General features: G+C 54.4%; 1 protein-coding gene across 2 annotated transcripts in view; it reads right to left on the bottom strand.

Annotated features, from left to right (window-relative positions):
* EPHB2 (EPH receptor B2) overlaps window positions 1-14,808 on the bottom strand; it is a 127,819-nt gene that overhangs the window by 74,123 nt on the left and 38,888 nt on the right. For both annotated transcript variants that reach the window (XM_053963153.1, XM_053963155.1), the window contains exons 2-3: window positions 13,657-13,721; window positions 8,732-9,416 (exon numbers count right to left, since the gene is read on the bottom strand). In XM_053963153.1, the coding sequence (XP_053819128.1) occupies window positions 8,732-9,416; window positions 13,657-13,721 (750 nt within the window). The remainder of the gene's footprint in view (window positions 1-8,731; window positions 9,417-13,656; window positions 13,722-14,808) is intronic.

Here is a 14,808-nt window from a genome sequence, read left to right as displayed (position 1 = left end):
GCAGAATCATACACTCAAGCATCAAGACTCCCACTGGCCAAGTGAAAACATCCATTTCTGCTAAGGTCTCTCTGGTTTCTAACACAAGGAGCCAAGCCAAAATCTCTGGGTTACCTCAAAGGACTCCGTGAAGATGCCAGCTCCCTGGCAGGTGTCATTTCAGCATGCTGAGAAGAAGAGATCTCAGTTTTTGAAGATCTTGCTGCAGAAACCTGGAAAGGCTTCACAGGTTGTCACAATGTGTTCACACAGGTCCCCTTTTGGGTGCCAACACATAGAGCTGATGGCTCCAGTTCTGACCACAACCTTTTCCTGCCTCCTCCTCCCAGGCTGCTTTCCAGACCCAATAACTTCTAATTTCCCGCTCATGCTATTCCCTGTTCCCCATTTTCCAGTCTTCAAGACCTGCCATCCTGCAAACTGCCAGTTTCTCTGGTACCACAGCCAGTTTCCCCACTACTTGGACTCCAGCAAAAGCATTCAAGCCAGGTGGGCAGGGGGCTGCTGCCCCATGGGAGGAAAACTCCTGCTGGAGCTCCCAGCAGGGACAAGTCAAGGATGTGGTTCAGAGAATCTTCTGTTTAAGCTCTTGGGAAGCATCCAAAGAAGCTCCTCAAGGATGGGGAAGGGTCTGGAGGGGGAGGCAGGAGGTGTTTAAGTTCCAACTACCCACACAAGAACAGCATCACCCATCACAGAGCAGAATCACCAAACTTAAGGTCTCCTTCAAAACAATACAGTAAAAGTGTATTTTCCTTGGCCAAACCTAATTAAACCCCGTTTGAAGTTTGGTCTGTGTTAACAGGGCCATTGTATGAGCTATGAACACTTTGATTCAATTTCCCAACCTTTATGGGGACTTTTCTGTACACTTCCCGTGATAGATTACGTTTCTAAGGCATAAGGGGAACAATAACAAGTTTCCTTGGATCTAATTAAGCTAATCATGGTTTATAGATTAAATTCTCTGTAAGGTTTTTACCTAGTGTGGCTAAAATCAAAGACCTGTGCTCTAGCTGAGCACATCTGACTCATCTGACATCAGAAAAACTTTAAATCAGCACAGAGAATGTTGGTGGGTATTTCCCAAAATTAAATGTACAACACAATCTCTTGGCTTTGGCCCAACTTGCTGAAAAATTTCAAATGAAAAAGGAAAAAAAATCCTCAAAAGCAGTATTTTCTCCAATTTTCCTTGAGTTATATATGATGAAGAATATTCTCCTCTTGCTCTATAAAAATTCAGCACCATGAGGAATTCAAGGAAAAATCCTCCTTCTTCCCCCCAAGATCTCTGAGAGCTTTCAATCAAAGGAAAAAACTAATGGCAAACCCCCACATTCCCTTCATTTTATTGCAATAATGAGTTAAAATCCTGGAATCCTGGGCCTGAATCCCAGCTATTCATTCCAGCTCCTATTAATGTTTACCACTTTTCTCAGAAAAAAAAAAAAAAAAAAAAAAAGTGGGGGGGAAGGGAGGCCAGTGAAGGAGAGAGAGGAATAAATGCTGCTCTCCCACCGGCGTCAGCGCACGATGCTGCCAGAGCTGCTATTCCCTGCTCACATGGGTGTAGCAGCACCAGGAATGTGGTGCTTGATCCAAAATGCTGTTTCATCTGTAAAAATAAGTCAGGGGGAGATTTTCTCCTGGATACACATCAGCTCCAGGAAAGCACCCATGTTATTGAGTGTCCCTGTGCCCCAGAGGGACAGAGGGGACACAGAGGGGACACCACCCCCAGGTCTGCTTTCACTCCCCTCCCCACATCTCTTCGCTGATCCCAGCACAATGGGATGGAGGGAGCAGCCCATCCTAGAATGGGAAGAGGGGGGCAGAGACCATCCCTGCAGTTCTGTGTAATCTCCAAGGTCCCTTCCAACACAAATCGTGGTGAGACCCTGAGCAGAAGGATGAAGGAGCTGGGGCAAAGGGTCTGGGAAGCAGCAGCTGTGGCAGATAGTGGCAATGCAAAACTCCACCATGTTTCTCTGAGGAATAGCCATCATTTCCATCCAGTAGTAGTAAACTACTACTGGGTTTTGCTGGACCTGAGATCTTCATCCTTCCCTCCAACCCAAGGGATTTGTGACCTGCCACACTGATAAATGAGAAGATGCTGTTCGCTGGGCTCCCATGGGCTGCTCCCAGGCCATCTTGTGCATCCTGCTGAGGTCTTTCCTACACCATAACAGCAGGGCTGGGAGAGCTCTGCAACCTCCTGCTGTTCAAAATCCACTCTCACGTCCTGGAAAACTTCATCTCCTCCCTTTCTCTGTAGAGAAAGTACTTCTGTGGACGGTCGCAGTCCATTCCTTGTCATGAAAGCAAAATGAGAAAGGAACTCTCATTTCCTTTGTTTGCCAAGAAGGTGTAGTTCCTCAGAAGCTGCATTTCCTATTTAAGATGAGTGGTCTATCTCCCTCCTCTGGTAGCACATCTTTTGCCTCACTCCTGGACCATGTGTGACCCTCCCTGTGAGATCAGCATCTCCTGGGACTTCACATCACCAGCAAATCAATACCTCAACCCCCCTGTCTGACACCCCCTTGCTCTGCCAAGCTCCCCTGGGTCCCATTCCAACCTCCCAAAGCCCAAACTCCAACAGGAATGTGCAGAGGACAAGCACCAGGCAGGTGTGGAGTGGCTTCCAGTGAGCAGCTGCAGTCTCCACCACTGCCCTAATTGGACTGACAACATGGAGAGGTCAGCAAGAAGAATCAAAGCCATGGAAAGAAAAACGCTGTATTCTTGCTTCCCAGACAGAGAGGGAGGAGAGGGAGAAGCCCCAAAAGCAGTATCCAACAATGCCACCAAGCCCCAGCCGGCTGGGAGCATTCAAATTGTCAACAAGCCTGTAGAAAAGGCAGACAAATTCCTGTTTTGTACTTGGGAAGGAGCCAGGTGATGTAATCATCTTTGAGGATGATGGTGGAATACTTTCCATTCCAGCAGTAACTCAAGATGTTAAATAGCAGCCACTAAAGTTAAACATTGCTAAATCAGCCTGTCAGGGCAGCACCTACCTAAGGGGGTGTAGGTGATGGACTGGGGCACACTCAACGCTCACTTTCCACACGCCATGAGGCAACAGGGTGTTTCAGAGATGGAGGAAAAAGCTATTTGCTAAATGAGGCAGTTGTGGCTATTTTAGGGTTGCAACATCAGTACCAGTCAAATAAGGCTGTGATAGCTCCATGACTGGGTCAGCGAGGGATTAAAGGAAGGGAGGGATAGTAGTGCCAACCTGTGTGCACTTAGGGAAAACAGATTAAGGCAAATTAGCCTTGTACGGGTTTTTGATGCAATTACAAGATTGACTGGGGGGGTAATGGCATTAATATCACACACCCAAACCTCTGCAGAACCTTTCCCTGGCTAACACATGGGATATTTTGATTCTGAAATCAGTGGCTCCACCGACACCATGGGACATCCTTGATGAATTAAAACTTGGCAGGCAGACAGGGCGCGGCCGGAGATCCAAGCAGGGCTGTTTCTGCTGCAGCCAACAAATGTGGTTGGTGCCTCTGGGCTGTTTAACATTTTTATCAATGACCCAGGAGAAAGCCCGAAGTGTTCCAAATAAAGTTAGCTGTTGACATGGAAGCTGTGGTGTGGTAAATACTGAGAATGATGGGTTCCCAATACAGTGATCCCGACGCCCTGGGGAACTGGGCACAAGCAAGGAATGTGCATTTTGGTACAAACATGTCGAATCACACCTACAGGGACAAGGATGCAGTCCCAGTTCTCCCAGTCCCACAAGAAAGGACAAGGATCCTTCAAAAGCACTCATAAAATGGTTTAAAAAAGGGGGGATGCAGGCAGAGGGAATCTCAGCATCCCCTCTGGCACGCAGCTGATCGGCATGAGCGGCCTGTATGTGGGGAACTGGATCTGCCAAGGGCTGGGAAGAGACAAAAATGTTGGCTGAAAACCTTACCAGAGGAGCAGGGGCCAAAGATTACCCTTAAACAGGCACAAGGAGCACAGAGGTGTGGTGATGGATGAAGCTCCCTGAGGTGGGAGTGCCAGGCCCAGCAGAATAAGAAGGCAGGGACAGCCTCTGGAAGCATTTAAACGGGCAGTTCTCTGTCTCTGGAAACATTTCCAGAACAATTGGCTGTATCTGCTCCAGTTCAACCAGGAATGCTTCCTGTAAGAACTCGATTACCCCTAGAGCCTTACAATGTATTGGCTGGGTCCAGCACTATCAGAGGAGGCCCAGACCCGAAACAGGCACAGAGCCATAAATAGCCTTTTATCATGAAAACATCACGTCCTCACAGGCCGTGACTGTGAGGCAGCTCGGACAGGCCCTGCTCCAGCACATTGGGAAGCTGCTCTCAGCCCTCAGCACATACTTGGCCCCCTCCAAATCCCAAGTACAGCTTGGCTGCTTCCCACCCTCTTGGCTGCTGGAGGGATGGATCGGGGTCCTTGCCACACCTTGCTTATCACACCTGAGCCCACGTCACCCACACCTGGTGGGGTGGTGGTAGATCTGCTGCCCTGGACATCAAAATCAAGGCAGGGAAAGGGACCCTGCTGAGCCCTGGGGCTCCCCTCACGGGGGGCCCAGCTCTACCTTAAGCTGCAAAATCAGAGAATCACAGAATGGTTTAGGTTGAAAGGGACCTTAAAGCTCATCCAGTCCCACCTCCTGCCATGGGCACGGACACCTTCCACTATCCCAGGTTCCTCCAAGGCCTGTCCAACCTGGCCTTGCACACTTCCAGGGATCCAGGGGCAGCCACAGCTTCCCTGGGCAACCTGCGCCAGGGCCTCAACAGCCTCACAGCCAGGAATGCCTTCCAAATAGCCCATCTATCCCTGCCCTCTGTCCACTTGAAGCCATTCCCCCTTGTCCTGCTCCTCCATCCCTTGTCCAAAGTCCCTTTCCAGCTCTCCTGGAGTCCCTTTAGGCACTGGAAGGGGCTTTGATGTCTCCCTGGAGTCTTCTCCAGGTGAACACCCCCAGCTCTCCCAGCCTGGCTGCAGAGCAGGGGGGCTCCAGTCCTCATAACATCTCTTTGGTCTCCTCTGGACTCACTCAGCAGCTCCACATCCTCCTGATGTTGGGGACCCCAAAGCTGTAGGTAGCATTGCAGGAGGGTCTCACAAAAGCAGAGCAGAGGGGCAGAGAACAGAGAAGAGAGCCAGGGAGAAGACAGCTGCCAGCCTGAATCTGACTTGGTTTCTCCTCTTCCTGTCAGGTCACCAGCTCCTCTCCTTCTCAAAAAGGCCTGTGACCCCAAGGGATGACACCAGATGTCTCTGACAGCAAGAGAGTGTCACCACCAGCTTCTGCAGGGCAAAACCACCCCTTGTCACCCCAGCAAGACTAGGACTCCCCGTGCTCAGTGCTGTAGGAGCACAACAAAGGGAATGCAGGGACCAAAGATCCCCTGCTGTGATGGAGAGGAGCTGCAGAAGGGATGAAGGGCTGGATTGCTGGGAGCAGCAGCCATCAGCTGCTGCCCCTGAGCAGGCACAGGCTGTGCAGGCAGCATCCATCCGCAGTCCAGCCGGCCCGGCAGCACAATGGCTCTGCCTCCACTGTGCCTGAGCGGAGCCAATGGATACGGGAGGCAGAGGGAGAAATGCGCTCAATGTGCTGCATGGGAGGGACGGGGAGGGGAGGGAAGGGGGGAGGCGCAGACAAAGAACAGGGAGATGGAAAGAGAAAAGCAGGCAGGGAGCAGAAGATGAAGTGGGGAGGACGGGGCTGGGGGAGACGCGTGTGTGCAGCCCCTCGCCAGTGAGGAGCTGGGGAGCGAGCGGAGAGCAGCGGGCAGCCAGCCCCTCGCAGGGCCCTGCAGCAGCGGCGAGCCAGGCCCAGTCAAATGAAAATCTCTTAACCACATAGAATTGTTAACTGCCCCCAAATCCTTTTGTGCTGGGGCTGCAAGCTTAGAAGAGCTTAAGCTGTTAGATGCATGAACTTCCTCCATAAATATCCCTTGTGCACACTGCCGCGAGCAGGCTGGCGCGCTATTAGCCAGATGAAAAACCCAGCAGAGGAAATGAGCAACTCCTTCCAGCTGCACAGAGGGGCTGTCCATTCCTTGGGATGCCCTTCTCCACCTGGACCCTTTGGTGGGGCAGGACCGTGTTCCCCCATGCTCCCTGCCATGTCCTGTTTGGGCTCCTGAGTGTGTGAGAGAGCTTCGCCCCCAAAGCCAGCTCAGATTTGCTATTGTTTTTCTTCTGGAAAGGGGCCCAGATTCCCTCCCACCCCTGGAAACACGAGCAAACCTGCCAGCCACATGTAGGAGTGAGTCCCCCACGCCAGGCGGCTCCGCCGCTACCTCCGCAGGGAGCAGGGGCAGGGACCCGGGGGAAGGAGGGCAGGGATGCAGGATACATCCCGCAGGTCCTTCCCGAGCAGAGCTGTGGTGACCAGCCCCTTCCCAGCCCTTTGTGGGGCTCGCTGGGAGGGCTGGGAGAGGATGGCGATTCCATGGCTGTCCTGCCAACTCTGTGTCTGGCTCTCCTCCAAGTCCCCGCTCCTCTTCTGGGGGCTGCCCGGGGAAAATGGAGGGGCACAATCCTGGGGTCCCATCCAACCCCGATTCCACCCCACAGGAGATGGGGAAGGGAAAAAAGGAACGGGGAAGGCAAAGGCAAAGACCAAAGGGAAAGGGAAAGAAAAGAAGAGGGAGAGAAAGGAATAGGAAGGAGAAGAAAAGGGGAATAGGAAGGGGAAGGAAAGGGGAAGAAGGAGGGGAGGGGGAAGGGAAAGGGGAAGGAGAAGGGGAAAGGTAAGGAGAACGGAAAGAAGAGGAGAAAAGAGAAGGGGAAAGAGAAAAGGAGGGGAAGAGGATGGGAAAAGCAAAAGAAAAAGGGAAGGGGAAGGAGAAAGAAAGGGGAAGGGGAGGCAGCCCCGGAGCCAGCTGCCCCACGGAGACGATGGGCTGCCGGCCACCGCGTGATTAATGAGGGCGGGGAGCGCGGGGCCGGCGCACGCCAGCACCGGCTGCAGAAACAGCTGCCGAGGTACCGGACCTCCCAAAATCCTGCTGCTGCTGCTGCCCAGACAAAGAGGGGACCGGCCTCTCCCTCCTGCTCCTCCCTCCGCCTCGGCCCCCCCTCCTGCCTGCTCTTCTCCCCCCAGCCCTGCGGGGTCCTGGGGTCCTGGTCCCAGGAGGGGTCCTGGGAGCCCCGGGGTACGCGAGGGGAGCCCGGGCTGGGCTCGCAGTGGCACCGGGGAGCTCCCCAAGAAACCCTGGCTGCATCACAAAAAAGCACTGTGCAGGGCTGGGTCTGCTTCGGCAGAAACCAGGCTGAGATGGAAAACCTGCTATGAATCACTGGGGGTTTCTGGTGTTGCTACAGATGCTTCACTTGGGAGTTGTAAAACCCCCGTCTGCCTTTCGAGGCAGGGATTAGCCGGGCTCAGTTTCCAGCAGTACTTCCTTGCTGTCCTCATCCCCATCCCTGCTAAGGCTGTAAGACACTTGATCTGCCCGAGCTCGGTGGGAAGAGGCGTTCAGTGGCTAAGCATGGAGTAGCTGAAATAATGGATATTAAATGATCCCCATGCACACCAGGACCTGAATTTTGGTGCACGAGCAGCCCATCCACCAGCAGCAGCCATGGAGCCCTCTCCAAGGGGACTATACAGCCTGCAGTCCGTACTGAGCACAATCAGATTGTCCATTCCCCTCTCCAGTGTGTCTGTCTCCCACTACCAGCACCTTCTCCATGCTTGGTTCTACCTGGCCAACCCTTCACAGCCAGAAGAGAGGAGACACAGTTCCTCCTTTGGCTCTGCAGTGGCCACCAATGGATCTCAGAAGCCTGGCTCTGCTTGGAGAGTGCCGATCCTATTGGAACCTCAGAGAGATTTGGATATTCAGCCAGGACAGGGGAGAAAGATCCTGTTTGCCAAACTCTGTGGTTTGCTTCACGCATGGCACAGCTGCAGGTGCCCATCACACAGCTCTGGGGTCCCCACCTCCCTCCCAGCAGCCCTAGGAGCTCCCTTCTCAACCTTCCTGAGCCAGGTATGACTGGACAGGAGCACAGACATCAGCTCAGGGAGGGGGATGCTGAGCCTCTTGCTGGCCTGGGACCACACTGGCTCCATGGTGCTCATCTGAGCTCAGCAGGCACTCACAGAGTCTGCTTTGAACATCCACAGGGGCAGGAGAACATCTACAGAGGCAGAACATTTATAGGGCAGGAAACCTCTGTTTGTTGAGGAGCACAGGGATCAGGTAGCTCTGAACAGGCCATGACCATGTCCCACCCTGGGCCATTTGCACCTCACCAAGAAAACACTGTAGACAACTTGCTCCCTCCCACTGCACCCTTTTGGGACCCTGCATTCCCACTCCCCTTATCCAAGAAGAGATTCAGCCCATGCCAAAGCACACAAAGGAAAACCAACAGCATAATAGCCCCAGTATTTTGGAAGGCAACTGCAGATTGGTGACATGCACCACACGTGTGTGCCTCCAAAACCTGGAGAACATGGATGGCACCAGCAACAGGTGCCAGCCCTGAACCCAGTAGCCCTGGGGACCCAGAGGTCATGCACAGCCTCTGCAATGGGTGGATGAGCCTGGGGCAGGAAGCGAGGAGCTGGGGAAGGAGTCAGCTCCCACACACGCCCCTGTGCCCCCCCTGCCCAAGGAGGTCCCTCCCAGATGGTTCATGCAGATCCCGGGTGCAAATCCCAAGTGCCCCCAGCAGCTGAGGCGAGCCCGCGGGCCGTGTTTACCTCTGCAGACGGTCCCGTTCTCCACCGACTCGTAGCCGGCCCGGCACATGCAGCGGCCGATAGGCACCAGCCACTCGCCGTCACCATTGCAGTACAGCTTGATGGGCACGTCCACCTCCTCGGCATTGGCAATGCACGTGCCCCTGGCTGCAACCAGCGAGGTGCTCTCTGCTCCCGACAGGGTTTCTTGGAAGACGGCCCCGTTCTGGATCACACGGGGACATTTGCGGTAGAAGACACGGACAGCAATCAGGGACATGCAGCCCCCATAGTCCTGGAAGGCCAGGTAGAAACCATTCTTGGAGACAGGCCCAAAACTGCGCACCTCAGTGTTGATCTTCATCACCCGTCCACCTAAATCCACCTGTGAGAAGCTCTCATCAGCAGCAATGGTGTCCACCTTCATCCAAGGATTCTCCATCCAGTTAGGAAAAGTCTTGGTGGCTGAGTCAAAGTCTGACTCGAAATAGTACAGGTTAAAAGTCTCCTTACAGGAGCCTGGGACATTGGGGATGCTGCTGCAGTCCCGGACAGAAAATTTCATCTCCACATGGATGCGGTGTGCTCCTCGCCTGCGGATGTACTTGGTCCGGAGCCAGTTGTTCTGGCTGGATTCAAAGACGTTGCACACCTGGTAGGTGCGGATCGTGTTCATGTTCTCATCGTACCCACTCACCTCTTCCCACTGCGGGCAGGACACAGACAGTCAAGGGGCTGCTCTGAACAGGTGCTCCCCACCCTCCTCACCTCTTCCCATCCCCACTGTGTGCCACGTAGGCTCTGCCAGCACCAGCTGCCCCTTTCTGTGCCCACCCCATCCCACAGGCTGTCCTAGCACCTCATCCCAGCACCCCCCTGCAGGTGCCCTGTACCTGCCTGGGCAGAGTTTGACCCACACCACGCCCCAGGCAGGCTCCACACTGTGTGGACAAAGTGGCCTCTCAGGGCCACCTTGCTGCCTCTAGCACCATGCTCCATGCCTGGATTCAGGGTCAAGCCTCTCTGCTGCTGGAGGGACAGCAAGGCCACTGCTCTGCAGAAATGGTTTCAGTAGGGACTGTGCCCATGGCTGCGCTGCACAGCTCTGCCTCTGGCAAAGAACGCAGTGCCTTTAGCACAGGGATTCCCACCAGTGCCACTGTGGTTACTGACATGGCAAACAGGACCTGCTTCCTCAAAGCCATAAAACCTCCTGCAGCCAGTGCCTCTTCCCAGGGGCAGGATGGGACCACGGCCAATCCTGCTGTGTTCCCAAAAAGGGAGGTTCTGGGTAAGTCCCACTGGAGCCCTCATCCCTGCCCTTTTGACGGTCAAATGCTTTGGGGCTCCTCCAGCAGGTGTGCTCAGGTGTGCTCAGGTCCCAACCCCAGCTGTCCTGAATTGGATCTATGCGATGCAGACATGCCTACGAGGTGTGCCATGACAGCGACACCCTTCTCAGCAAGACAGCTCAGAGCTGACAGATTTCCCCATGGGAAGCTCTGCCCAGCTCTCCCCAGCTGACTGACTGCCAGCTCTGGAGGAAGCTCTGTAGAGTTACAGAGGAGAATATCCTGAGCTGGAAGGGACCCACAAAGATCATCAAGTCAACCTAATGGCCCTGTACAGTCACCCCAACAATCCCCCTCTGTGCTTGAGAGTGGTGTCCGAAGGCTCCTGGAGCTCTGGCAGCCTTGGGGCTGTGCCCATTCCCTGGGGAGCCTGGGCAGTGCCTGACCACCCTCTGGGGGAAGAACCTTTTCCTGCCATCCAGTCTAAACCCCCCTGACACAGTTCCACCTGTCCCCTTGGGTGCCCACAGAGCTCAGGGCTGCTGTGATATCATCTGGCCTTCTCCAGCTCTCTGCCCTTTTCCCAGGGTGTTTTTTCCCAAACCCTCCAGCGCTTGTTATCTCCATTCTGTGTAGGATGGGGACATTTCAGAGAGGGAGATGCAGGACATGAGCTGCAGCCTGTAACTGGCCACTGCTCCTCTGCGGGGAGCACCAACAGGGAAGGGTCTTTGTGTGAGGAGAACCCTCAGCTCACAGAGCATCTCCCCCTGCCCAGCCCCTGCCAGAGTGCAGAGCACCTCCCTGCAGTCCCATACCCACCTAGGGCACCTGTGTGATGCTGGCAACAGGGACCAGAGTCCTGCTGGCGTGTGACACAGTCCTGGCCAGCTGGAACTGCTCCTTCTGAATTTGTTCATAAAACTGCTCAAGTGGAAGCCGAGCTGTTTCCCATGGATGTTACACCCCAAGCACAACCCTGCCCTGGATGCAGGATCACAACCAAGACAGGGCAGCAGCACAGCCCAGATCCAGCACCAGTGCCAGGACCAAATCCAGGGAAAATCCTGCAGGAGCAGAGTATTCCCAGCCCTTCAGGTTGTAAATGGCCTCACAAGGGCACCTGGGACTGGGGAGAGAGGCTCAGGAGATGGGAGACAGATTGCTCCTTGCACATCAAGGCTCACAGCCCAACAGAAGGCTGTCAGGGAAGATCCCCAACAGCTCCAGCCACTTCAGTTTGGCAGTACCTGTAAATATGCTGCCAGGACTGGGGGACAAGAAGAACATCCTCGCAAAACACAGCCGGAACATTTTCTTTGTTTTCCAGAAATAAATTTGGTGTGTTAAATGGAAAATTGCAGGATCTCCCTGCTTTTAAGGGCACTGGCTGGGAGGGGAGTGAGGGAATCAAGGACAAGGCATGCAGAAGCAATTCCTTCCCTTGCCCTGCCTCTGATTTGGCTCTCCCTCACCTGGACCACTCCAAACACCCACCTCGGCAGCTACCAAGGCCAAGGGAACCTGCCCACACCTGCCCAGCCCCGAGGGAGGGTAAGGACACAAGCCCAGAGAGTTCAGCCTTGGTCAGGCAGGAGCCTTGGTCAGGCAGGAGCAGCACATGGTGGAATGAGGGTCTCCAGGACTTGGGATGAACAGGAGATGCTGGAGGCAGGGCTTGGGGACATATATGAATGGCACAAGAGTTTCAGAGCCAGACATAATACAACTGCTTGGGCAGTTGCAATAATCCCCAAAAAGGAGCACACAGCAGCTTCTGTCTTCCAGGTGATGCTGGCTGCATCCAACCTGGCCAGTCACCTCTGAGTGGGATGCACGGCCTTGTCCTGCTTGTGGACATGAGGCCACGAAGGTACCGCAGAATTGTCACCCATGATGAGCACAGTGCCCATACTCCCCCCTGAGGGCCCTGCCCAGAGGTGATCCCACCAACCACTGGAACTGCATTGTACTGTCCAGATAGGCATCTCCACCCTGATGGGGGACCTGGCAGCACCCTGGGGTCCAGGCTCGGGACCCCCAGCATCCTCCCACATCCCTGCCACATCAAGTGTCTGGCTCCAGACTTCCCTTTTCCCAGATGGGAAAGTCACCCCTGTGCACCAGCCCCTGCGCTTCCTCGACGCTTAATTAGAAGCCTCTCCCTTTCTCTTGGCTCTCTAATTAACATGCCGGGAGCTCAAAAGAAGGCAGCAGCACAATAACCCAGGGAGACGGCTTCCAGCAGGCCCCGGCCTCATTACGGCGGGGCTGGGGAGAGGGAGCAGGCCGTGCTTCACATATGGAAACACCGCTAACAAGAAAGGCTGGGCCAGGAGAGAAAAAGACTTGACCTCTTCTCCCCCGCATTGTGTGCCCGTCATCCCCCTCGGCGGGCACTGGCGGGGCTGGGGCAGCTCTGCCCTTTATCATGGTGATGGGCCCGGCCCGCAGCACCCGTGCCTGGCGCGACACTGCGGCCGCGCTGCTCCGGCTCGGTTTAATCTCCCCACACAAGGCTTTTCTTGGCTGTTTCTTTTCTTCTGCCAAGTCGGCTCAGATAGAGGGCATGCTGTCAGCCTGGGGGTGAGGTCCACAGAAACGTCTTCATCCAGCCCCTGCAGAGGGTGGATGGAAGGCAGGGCAGAGCCTGAGCCACCACTGCCACACACGGGCATGGGAAGCATCTCCAGGCTTTGGCCAGACTGGATTGGGCTACCCAAGTGCAAGGCAGCAGGTCTGGGGGGATTGGACACTGTGGCTGCTGCCGGTTACCACAGCCAGAGGTGGGCAGGATGCTCTGAAGCACTGTGATACCCCACGTGGGACACAGAGGTGGCTGCACTCTGGTATTCTCCCATGAGCAGAAGGGTGCAGAAATCACAGAATCACAGAATGTTCTGAGTTGGAAGGGACCCACTGGGATCATTGAGTCCAACTCCTGGCCCTGCACAGACACCCCAACAATCCCATCCTGTGCATCCCTGAGAGCATTGTCCAAATGCTACTGGAGCTCTGGCAGCCTCGGGGCTGTGCCCATTCCTTGGAGAGCCTGGGCAGTGCCCAGCACCCTCTGGGGGATGAACCTGATGCACTGCCTTGCCCAAGCTCTTCTTTAAAGGAGCTTCTTCAGGGTGGTCTTCCAATGTGTTTCAGGGTACACCTGGCCCTGGTAAAGACAGATAGTTCTGCTGAGCCAGCAAACACCATCCCATCTCTCCATGGGATGCCAGGGATGCTGGACATTCCTTTCAGGACCTGAGCCTAATGCCCTCAATCTGCTACAAGTGACAGGCAATGGAGTAACAAGGGAGACACTGGGGACAAATGATGGTGGCCTTGGCATATTGTTTCTTCCTCTCCTCATTTTTAGGTGGCTGCATGCCAGCTCTATGGAGACTATGATTCCTCTAGCACCACACTGCGTGACTCTGTGGGATGGGAACTACATCCCACAAACACTGGGATATTTTCTGGAGTATCATCTCCTAGAAAATTACTGGAAACCTCAACTGTCACCTCCTTTTGTGCTCTTCCCACATGGCCAAGGATTTTTGCATCAGTGCCTGACTTTTCCTGCCTGACAAGCCTGCCACATTCACGTGCAGAAGAGACCCCAGAGCAGCCCCAGGTCCCCATTAGGTGATGCCTTACCCCTGATGGAGGATGCACGGTCCAGCCCAGCTCTGCTGTCGCCGTGGTGGAGTCCATCAGTGTCTCTGTGGAAGGAAGGGGAAAGAAGGAGTCACTGGATGCTGCTGAAAGGACTGAAGATGGAGACAGAGAAAGAGATGGAGAGGAGCTAGCTAGCCCAGGGCTGCAGGGCTGGAGCCCATCTCACACTGAGCCTTTTGGCCACATCTCAGCCAGGGGACCCAGATACTGGTCCCTCCACCCAACTGCTCCCCACCCACTGCCCACTGCTCCCTGCCCCCCATGCAGAATCATGGAAGCAAAAAATGTTAAGGTTGGAAATGACCTCCAAGATCATCAAGTGTAACCATCAGCCCAGCACCAAAACAATGTTCATCATTAAACCATGTTCACAAGTGCCACATCCACACATTTTTTTAACATCTCCAGGGATTGTGATTTCACCACTGCCCCGGGCCAATGCTTGACCATCCTTTCCATGAAGGAATTTTCCCTAATATCCAATCTAAACCTCCCCTGGCACAGCTTGAGGCTGTTTCTTCTTGTCCTGTATCTTGCTCCTTGGAAGCAGAGCCCAACCTCCACCCGGCTGCCCCCTCCTGTCAGGATGCAGAGCCAGAAGGTCCCCCCTGAGCCTCCTTTTCTCCAGGCTGAGCCCCCCCCACCTCCCTCAGCCACTCCTGGTGCTCCAGACCCTTCCCCAGCTCCATTCCCTTCTATGGAAATGCTCCAGCCCCTCCATGTCTTAATTTTCATTTGGGGCCCAACACTGATCCCAGGATTTGAGGTGGGACCTCAAGGTGCCCAGAACAGGCAATGTCTCCTGCTATGAATGGGGACTCTTCCATCTATCAGCCAAGCTGGATTTTCCTCCTCTCAATCCTAAATCCAGGTACTCCAGCCCAGTTCTACCCCTGCAGATAAGGAGCAGCCTGAGCAGGGATCCTCCATCTCCTTCTAGTTTCCTTTGCCAAAAGCAGGATATTTTTTTTCTCAGCACTTTGCACAGCAAGGAGAATCCTCATATGCAGTAGGATGTGGAGAGGAACAGCACTTTTAGGACTTAAAAGTACTAAAAAATTAAACTACTGTTAAAGCTGGTTTTCCAGATGATTTGGGTTGAAATAGGTCAGGTGATGCTTCCACTGACCA

This window comes from Vidua chalybeata, chromosome 22 (assembly GCF_026979565.1).
Source record: "Vidua chalybeata isolate OUT-0048 chromosome 22, bVidCha1 merged haplotype, whole genome shotgun sequence".
Classification (NCBI taxonomy): Eukaryota; Metazoa; Chordata; class Aves; order Passeriformes; family Viduidae; genus Vidua; species Vidua chalybeata.
The sequence above is the reverse complement of the archived record's forward strand: the minus strand, read 5'-3'. Positions and strand labels throughout refer to the sequence as shown.